Below are 9,963 nucleotides of genomic sequence, written 5' to 3'. Positions count from 1 at the left end.
GATAGGTCTCAACTTAAAAGGCTTGTTAAAAGAGGAAAAGATAGCAGAGAGCAAAAGGAAAACATTGTGAACAGTATCATTGGTTTTCAGTGTTTCCCCACCTTTTTATTCTACAGCAGGCACATGTAGCCTCCAACCCAATTTTAAACCAAAGCTGTCCCTGGCCACATCCACACCAGGCCTTTATTTCACTTTAGACAGTCATGGGTTCTCTCAAAGAATCCTGGAAAGTGTAGTTAGTGAAGGGTGCTGACAGTTGCTAGGAGACGCCTTGTTCCCCTCACAGACCTTCAATCAGAGAGGCTGACTGTTAAACCACTCTGGCCACTGAAGCTCTGTCAGTGGAATAGCAGTCTCCTCTCAGCACCCTTCACAGACTACACTTCCCAGGATTCTCTGAAGGAAGCCATGACTGTCTCAAGTGAAATCAAAGTCTGGTGTGGGTGTGGCCCCCTGATTAGCCAAGCCAAGCAGCTGTGAGGCTTTTAGAACACTGACAGTTGGTTCTTACTGAGCATGCTCTGCATTATCATAGGGTTCCAGCCAAAATTTCTTAAATTAATTAAAAATCAGTCAGGCATTTTTTTAACTTTTAAACTGCAGAAGATGAAGGTCAGAGTATGGGGCAAGGTCAGTATTAGGATTACAGGTACTCTGTGAACATGGCTGATCTTTAATGAATTTCAACAGATTATGAGAACTCTGACAAAAAAGTCCAAAAGGGCTCTGGAGTTTTTCCCTCTCTTTTTAGACTTTGAACTATCTATTCTCTCTGACTGTTTTGTGTATCGCCATGAAAATTGAGAGTGTTGTTAAGCAAGCGTTTCTGAGTTCAGAACTATAAGTTTTGTAAGGTTTTGTTTTGAAATGAGCTTATGGGAAGCATCAGAATGGCATGGAGGTATTTTCAATTTAATATTGGAGAATGTGAAAAATCCACTCTGGCTATAGTATACAGCCACTCTTGTGGCTGTATAATAAAGGTTTACCTCTGAGAATGTAATTATAGCACATCAGGCTTTATTTTTTAAAAAAAGATGAATACAGAGGTCTTGTGGAAGACCTTTATCATTATTGCATAGATCTTATACAAATTGGGTAAATATCACTCTTGAGTAAGATCTCAGTATTTAAAAACAGCAACAACAAATGAAACTGGATATTGCCTCCCCCCCTCCCAAATAAACAAGCGTTCATTTTTCCCATTGTGAAACTTGATAATTAAGGGTGCAATCCAAACCCTGAATCTGCTGGGCTGTAGGGGATTAGGATACAATGCAACCATGCTCTCCCCAGTAGAAGTCCCACCTCACTAGTGGGTGGTCCAGTGGGCCAGAATCCATGCCTGTGGACAATTCACCTGGTATAATCTCCAAAAAAGGGTGGAAGACAGGGCACCCAGCCACCATATCCTAACCCCGCTCAGACTACAGCTAAATCCTTACAACTGGGTGGATCCTGCATCAGCCAAAGAGCAGACACATGGGACATGTCCCACAGGAAACAATCAGCCAGGCCCAATCTGGAAAAATCTGGGTCCAGCCCCACCCACTGGGCATGCTTATGCCAGCACAAGAGCACTCTCCAGATGCATCAGAGTCATGCTGCCAGTCAATGCACAGCACCAGCAGGTATAAACCTGCACATGTGGCCAGAAAAGAAAAAGGTCGTGGAGGGTGTGAGAGACTGACTAAGGGAAGAAGGGCAGAAAAACAAAGCCCAAATGCATTCTGTCAGGTTCCACCCACTGGCATGGATGGTAAGCAGCAGAATAGCAATGAATATCCATTTCTACACATAGGAATGTGTAGAAGCTAACATACCAAATGTGCACACAGAAAAACTGGATCTTGATGTTTGCAATACGTCCCGTCTGAAAATAACCCACGTTCTATAAACGTATTGTGAAACAGCGATTCCCCCCCCCCCAGTGATGAACATTCACTTTGTTTCATAGAACTGTAAACCTCTTCCAGGAGTTCAAACCAGTCTCCGTAAGAATATATAAGAGAAAGGGTTGAACCTGAAAGTCCCATCTTCCAACCCTCTACACTTCTCTTGGAAGGGAAAGAGAACCAGAAGCTGCGTCCAAACCTGGCCCAAACAGCATCTTAAAAGGAAAATACTGAAAATTCTATAACAGCAGGGGCCAGCTGATCATATTCTTTTCTCCATTCTCCCGTGGATAAAAGCAGGAAGCTGAGAATAACAGTATTTATCACTTCAGTCTATTTCCATATCTTGTTTGATCTATAGTTTACATCTATCTGGCTCTGCAGTTTTAATGAAACAGTGAAAGGAACTCGCCAAGATCATAAAACATTACTAATACGCAGGTCTGATACAAAAATTTATTTAGGACATTTTGCCTGTATTCCTGGGACTCACAGCTAGCACCAAATAAATCTTGATTCTCATGCTTACTAAAAGACCGAGAAAGGGAACAATCATAAGCCTGCTAAGGAAGCAAGAAGTCAACACACCGAGACTAAATAGATTGCTCTGACACTGCCTATCTATCTTCTTCGATCCTGCTGTGTTGGAGAGGGTAAACAAGTCCCGTCCTACTCAGGTGTGTACGGCCTAGGGCTGAGGCAGCCGATTGCATGCTGGGGGATGTAGTATTTTGTCGCAAAAAACTCAGCGGGATGAAGCTGCCGCACTACACTACCCAGAATGTTCTGCACAGAGAGGTGTGAGGAACCGCCCTTTGCCTACCTGAGCGCAGGCGATGGGTTCCTATGGCAACAAGGAAGAAGGTTATGAAGACTCCTCCCTGTAGCCTCAGCAACAAAAAGTGTTGGCTTCGCGCTAGAGGTTATTTTTGGGGCAGCTGGGCCATGGCTTCCTGAATAGAGGTTGGTGGTCCTTCCCGTTAACTATGCTCTACTCTCTCTTTAGCCCAGTAAATGAGATACAGGTTCCTTGTTAAGAAAAAAGTTTGTTTAAACAACACCAACAAGAGTGAGGCCTAGACAATAGAAGAATATTACTTTGAGAGAAGTAGTAACCTCACATTCCTTGGGGTGCTTTTCTGCCGTTCTAAAGCAAGATTTTGGCGTATCAAGTGAAAATGGAATTGCTGCCTCTAATAGAGATTAAGGTGTTCTCTTTTTGTAACTCAGATTTAGAGTAATTTTGCAGATATATTTCTCAGGGGTGATTATATTTGCACCTGTTGGGATACGTATGAAAATTGGTTAGTATACAACTTTGTTGTTGTTATGTGCCTTCAAGTCGATTACGACTTACGGCGATCCTATGAATCAGCGATCTCCAGTAGCATCTGTTATAAACCACCCTGTTCAGATCTTGTAAGTTCAGATCTGTGCCTTCCTTTATGGAATCAATCCATCTCTTCTTTGGCCTTCCTCTTGTTCTACTCCCTTCTGTTTTCCCAGCATTGTTGTCTTTTCTAGTGAATAATGTCTTCTCATTATGTGTCCAAAGTGTGATAACCTCAGTTTCATCGTTTAAGCTTCAAGTAATAGTTCTGGTTTAATTTAACACTCAATTATTTGTCTTTTTTGCAGTCCATGGTATCTGCAAAGCTCTCCTCCAACATCAAATTTCAAATGAGTTGATTTTTCTGTTATCCACTTTTTTCACTGTCCAGCTTTCACATCTATACGATATTATACTCCATTGTGGCAGTGTTTGGGGTTTTGCCCAGCCTTGCGTTGAGATAATACTTATTTTTGATATGAAAAAGGGGTTGGGATTCCTAAACAAAGTGTGGGCTCCCCTGACTGAAAGATCTGTATAGCCCGTTTCTCTTAAATATTTCCTTGGGAATTGTCCCTTCAGAATTAAATGAGGCTTTCTGCTAAGTAAGGCAACCTATCCATAGGCTACAGTCCTATGATGCTCAGTAGGGAGTAAGTCCTACTGGACACAGGAGAACTTACTTTGGAGTAAACATGCATAAAATCTCAGTTAAATGGGGGGGCAGGCACTTGCATTCCAATCTTTATTTTATTTGTGTATTTATTTATTAGATTTATATCCCGCCCTTCCTCCCAGTAGGAGCCCAGGGCGGCAAGTCTAATAGATTTAAGCAAGTCTGATAGATCTTAGTGATCCAGCAAAGAATATTTAGGATCATTGCTTAGGTTCAGTTTTCTTATTTTAATTTATATTCATTGGAAAAATGTAGGTATAATCTAGCCAAAGTTTAACAGCACAGTCTTAAGGATATATTCAGAAGCAAGTCTCCATGTTCAGTGGGGCTCACTTCCTGGTAACTGTATACAGCCTAAGAGCTCTTGAATGTCTTAGTGGGATGTACTCCTAAATATCCCCCTTTAGGATGCACACCTTAACGTGGTGAGGGGGTTTGAGAGTGCTGAAGAAGCTGAGAGCAAAGCCGTCAGGAGTCTAGACCAAGAGGCTAGACTCCTAGCAAGGGCACCCAAGGCGGAATGGTCAAAGCTGAGACACCAGACTAAGATGCATCCAGACTCAGAGGAGGGCAATGATAAACCACCTCTGAATATCTCTTACCACGAAAACCCTATGAACAGAGTATCCAAAATGCAACACGAGATAGTGCTGGAAGATGAGACCCCCAGGTCAGAAGGCACTCACCGAGCTACTGGGGAAGAACATAGTACAAGTACAAGTAGTGCTGTGACTAATGACGCAGCTGGGTCAAAGCTGAAAGGAAGCCCAGAGGCTGATGCGCACAAATGTGGAAGGAGAGCCCCGAGTTGTACCACACACACAATAGGAACATGGAATGTGAGAAGCATGAACCAGGGAAAGTTAGAAATTGTCAAGCAAGACACATCATGAGAAGACATGATTCACTAGAAAAGACAATAATGCTGGGAAAAACAGACGGGAGTACAAAAAGAGGAAGGCCAAACAAGAGATGGATTGATTCCATAAAGGAAGCCACAGACCTGAACTTACAAGATCTGAACAGGGTGGCTCACGACATATGCTCTTGGAGGTCACTGATTCATAGGGTCACCATAAGTCGTAATCAACTTGAAGGCACATAACAACAACAACAACAACTCCTAAATATACATGTTTAGGCTTGCTGCATGAACTCTTGATTTGTCATTGAAATAAGTAAGACTTGAAAGTGTTAAACTTTGCCAGGACTGTCCTCTATGTTTTGTTATTGCTGTTTATAAGACAACTGCTTCTGACCATTAAAGATTTCTAAAATAGAATGTGATTACTAGATCTTATTAGATATCATGACATTTTAGGCAGAAACATTAAGAACTTATTTTTGATGTATTAGCTACAAAGTAAATAATTGGAAGTGGAAATGTTTGGAGGATGATTGATCACTGATGAAATTGTGGAGATGAAACTATATGGTTTGGTTTCTAAGGCAACAGGTTTATTTAAAGCTGTTCACAAAAGAATGAAATCGTGTGTCAAAGAGAAGTCTGTGGTCTGGTGCTAAGATTCTGCCCAAATTTCATAAGTGCTATGGACTGTCTGGGCAAATTAAAGCTGCATTTGTCAAGTGTTTAAGATAAAACTATAACTAATAATCTATGTCTATCATGGTCCCTGAAATGCAGCATTTTGAGCTTCTTGAGGACTAGATGATCTAACATAGTGATGAACAGGTGGAAACCGTTTCTGTGACTCAGAAGCAGATTTTGTGAAGCCAATATATTTTGATTACAAAACATTTGGGCCATAACACATAAATCATAATAAAATATCTTCTCGCCTGCCCCACCCAATGTGAATGTGAATTTTAAAACCTTATCTATAAAATATCAAATAAATTGATTCTGAACCAAAGTGTACCTGTCTCATACCCATTAAAAGCTTAACCCTAGCCACAAAACCAACTATAATTGACAAGGTCTTACAATTAGGTCTACTCTGCCAATGCTACGATCTCTGCAAATGTAGAAATTGTTATTGATTGTAGAATTTATTAGTTTTTTTCCAGTATTTATAGGCTGCCTTATAACCAGGTTCTTAGGATAGTTTAAAAGGTTGCAGCCCTATATCTGCTAAGTCCCCTTGAACTGAATAGGGCTTATTGATGAGGACTCGTATAGGATCATACTGTAAAACAAACTAAAAAATCGCACAACGAAATAAAACAATATAAACGGCATAAAACCATGTGGCAAAGATAACAGGACATAACTAGCAAGCATGAGAAAGTAAAAAAAATATTTTGAGATATTTTGAGAAAAATATGAGAATCTGTTCTCATTTTTTAAAATGAGCATAACTTTGTAGATGTAAATGTTGTTTAAGATTGGCATGATAGTTTATGGACAATGCTTGAAAATGTTTCACTCAGAAAGAGCTGAACAGGATTTCCAGTGGCCAGAGAGATGGAGATTCAGCACCCTTCTTTTTTTAGCTTTTTGCCTTTCCCTATGAATAGCAGAAGCAGAATAAATTAAAGCAGAAAAAGCAAATACAGACAATTTTGTTAAATTAGTATGATACAAGTAGTAGAACAGGTTTCCTTGGGTAATGGGTTTCAGTAATCTAGTGAAAAACTTAGGTGTCCTTTTAAAATATAACTTCTATATATAGTTTTGCATGCAACCTTTTCAAACAACAAAATCTGGTTGCACCTTGAAGATTAACAAACAGATAGGAAGCAGAAGGAATGTTGTACTGGTGCAACATTGTGATGTCTGGAGTGTTGCATCAGTGCAGCAAAATACTCGATGTACCAACTTGGTACTGTGCAGTTGCTCTGTGGGAGGTCTTGCAAAAGTCAGATATATGTAGGGTAGAAGAATGTGGTGCTGCTACCAAAAAAAAAAATCCTGCTCCTGTCAGAATCAAGGAACCTCTCACATTGGCACTGTTGTCAGTGTTGTGACCACAAAGCAAATATATTAACTAAATGATATAATTCTTATATAGCACTTTGCATGTTGAAAGTACTATGTCCAAGATAAATAGCCCTAATTTTAAAATGAATGCTGGGTGCTAGGACCCATCATTCAGTGTCTTCCCAGAGCATAGCCAAAAGCTCTGTGCTTTGGCCCATACCAGGTCATGTAGTGATACAGTTGAAAACTACCACCCACATTCCATCCCACAATATTACCCACATCCATGGGCAGTAAAACAGAGGGGACAAAGGAAAGGAAATTGGAAATGCAGTGTTTGGGTAACCCAAACACTGTGTGCCTGCTTTGTAAATGTTACCCTACTTGAAGCACAGCAGTTCTTTGCAAGGCCAGCTCACCTGTCTGGCAGGGTGAGCTGGCCTGACTTGGATGGTAGTCCTGGGATATCATCAGAGAATGAGGGGCCAGTGAAAGGGATGTATGAATTCTACACTAAAAGGCAAAGCTGGCTGCAAAACAGACTTATATAGATGTACACAGATCTCCTGTTCATTTGTGGACATTCCTGCCCTGCATGTGAAGGGTGATATATGAATGCTTTAAATAAGACAGCAAGTGCCAGGTATTTAGTTTATTATTATCTTTATAACATGACCATGGCATGGACTTGCCATTTGTATTTTCTGTTCTCAGAAAAGGTCTTCAGCCTTCTTTGACTCTATGGGAAATTTCTTTCATAGATCATGTACCTCTGAACATACTAAAAACTTTCCTGCCATTCATATTATGGTCAAAGTGCTAAATACTTTTCAGTGCATTGTTACATAGATAGCAACTTTGATCACGCAATGATTTTGAATGCAGGTTTGGGTAGTCTAGTGGTTAGTCATGTTTGAGTTTCCGAAAGCCTCGAGTTTTGCCTCTTTTATGCATTTTCTTCCACAATTGTACTGTTCAGCAGTCGTTCCTCATGATCAGAGATGTGTGACCTTTCTGAGTGTGTATTTCATGGTACATTTAAAAATAAAGCAATAAATAAATAAAGCAATGAGTATTTTAGAGATTGTACAGACAAGGGAATTCAGCCTATGCTAGTATTGTTCAGTTCAGTAATACTACTTATCACATGTGAAGCTGTGCAGGTTTGATCTTGTCTTGCGATCTCACATTTTACTTTTGCATGAAAGCAGGTCTCCTTGGTGTATTTTTCTTGTTTACTCTTTGGGGTTTTCTTGTTTACTCATTGGGGCATTTTCTTGTTAATGGTAGCAGTCTTTGCCAGAGTCCAAGATAGTTGGCTGGCTTAGCGCCACAAAGTGGCAATCCTCACAGCCGCAGAGCTCTTGAGCAACCTGCCTCCCAGCTTTTCACCGAGCAAACTCTTGGTTGGCTGTTTGCAGCCAACAGGTTGGGTGGGTTTGTTGTTTTTAAGAGATTCCAGGTTTCATTTTATCATTGTATGCAAGTAGAAAGTGGGAGGAGCAATTATAGCAGGTGGGAGGAACTGGCTCTCCCTAGTGCAGACCTGGAAGATTGTTATTGGGGGCGGAGAATGGAACAAGTCATTTAAGGAGGACATAGAATGAACAAAAAGGTGGGGGGAGATATTTAACTGGCAAAGGCAGTCTGTTGGACAGTCATATGATTAATATGGCCACGATCAGGGAGCATACACCAAGGACACGTAAGGAGTCTCAAGTTTTGAAGGTGTCTGCCTGAATCTTACAGGGAGAAGTCCAGAAAGGTAATGCTTTTCCCTGTGCTTTTCCAATTTGTAGGATGCTGTTCATGACTAAGCTAAAATGACTGTGAAATTGCTCTCTCTTCTGTCTGCACCATCTGTCCTCTTGGCTTTGTGCTTTGCCACAAGGAGTGAGCAGGAAAGGACAGAAGCTTTGCAAGGTGAGACTCAAGAAAAATGGTGTCATAATGTGTGTGTGTGTGTGTTATAGATATACATAGGCTTGTGGTGCTTGAAATAAAGGCAGCCTGACCCACTGTTTTTTCTTCTGTATGTTCTTGTTGCTTGACCTGATAGACCCTCCTGCCTTGGTAGTCTCTTTTGCCTCACCCAGTCAGCTCCCTTCTGTGTACAGATGGTGGACATCTCTTTTTGGAAAAGGTTTCTTTTTTACCCACTGAGGCAATATCAGTATTTTAAGGGAAGATTTGAAACTTTAATCTAGCATATCTATTTCCTCCCTTGTTTCTGACAGTTTGGCATAGTGGGCTTTCCTAGGCCTTGCTTCCTAACTTGAACATTTTCTGTTGCTGTCTTTTGGTTGGTGAGATTTGTGTGAGTGAGTGAGTGAACTTCCTATTTCACCAGTGGGTAAAATAGGCTGTGTGAACATAGGGACTGCTGTATATTATTGATGTTCTCCATTTGTTCTTGAGGCCTCCGTTAATTCTGTTCTCCCTTGACACACATTGCCAGTTCCTGCAGATTTCACATTAGCTCACTGATGCCTGATATGGCTGGCTTCTGTCCTGTGAGACCTTTTAAGTAGTCCACATTTATCTATTCATGAAGGCCATAATTCTTGCATCGTTTATCAAATCTGCTTTAGGGGTGCATCTTTAGGAAAGGATCAAAAGTGCATCCAGCACCCTTCTGACCTGCATAGTCAGCCCCAGGGATTGGGCTCGTGGGAGTTGTAGTTCAAAAAAGTAACTTTTCCAAGCTCTGGATTCACGGGGTGGTGATGAAATGCCTTGTGCTACCATTTTACTACAGTAAATTTGTTATCACTAGTTAATATACATTTGCCATTTATGAAGGAGTCTGAGTCGGACAGTAGAAAAATAGAGGAGTCGGAGTCGAAGGTCTGGCGTACCGACTCCACAGCCCTGACCTGAACTGTACACAGTATCCCAAGGGTGGTCTCACCATAGCTTTGTATAAGAGCTGCATGATATTGGCAGTTTAATTTTCAGCCCCTTCCCTTTTCACAACTGCTGCATACTGGTGTGACATTTTCATTGAGCTATCTCCCATGACCCCAGATCACTTTCCTGATCAGTCCCTGCCAATTCATGCCACATCAGCACATATGTGAAGATAGGACTCCCCCCCCCCAATGTATCATTTTGCACTTATTTACAGTGAACAGCATTTTAAAACCCATTCACCAAGTTGGAGAGATCCTTTCAATCCCTT

At 41.0% G+C, this 9,963-nt stretch overlaps 1 protein-coding gene across 4 annotated transcripts in view; it reads left to right on the top strand.

The window, feature by feature from the left end:
* The first annotated feature begins 2,663 nt into the window (after positions 1-2,663).
* Positions 2,664-9,963, top strand: part of SIGIRR (single Ig and TIR domain containing) — a 55,005-nt gene continuing 47,705 nt past the window's right edge. Inside the window, exons 1-2 of one of the 4 annotated variants that reach the window (XM_061609896.1) lie at positions 2,664-2,858; positions 8,582-8,705. In XM_061609896.1, the coding sequence (XP_061465880.1) occupies positions 8,606-8,705 (100 nt within the window). In that variant the 5' untranslated portion in view covers positions 2,664-2,858; positions 8,582-8,605. Of the gene's footprint in view, positions 2,859-2,974; positions 3,104-8,399; positions 8,548-8,581; positions 8,706-9,963 lie in introns of those variants that run through there. The other 3 variants (XM_061609897.1, XM_061609898.1, XM_061609899.1) reach the window with 3 other exon arrangements.

Source organism: Rhineura floridana, chromosome 2 (assembly GCF_030035675.1).
Source record: "Rhineura floridana isolate rRhiFlo1 chromosome 2, rRhiFlo1.hap2, whole genome shotgun sequence".
NCBI lineage: Eukaryota > Metazoa > Chordata > Lepidosauria > Squamata > Rhineuridae > Rhineura > Rhineura floridana.
The sequence above is the reverse complement of the archived record's forward strand: the minus strand, read 5'-3'. Positions and strand labels throughout refer to the sequence as shown.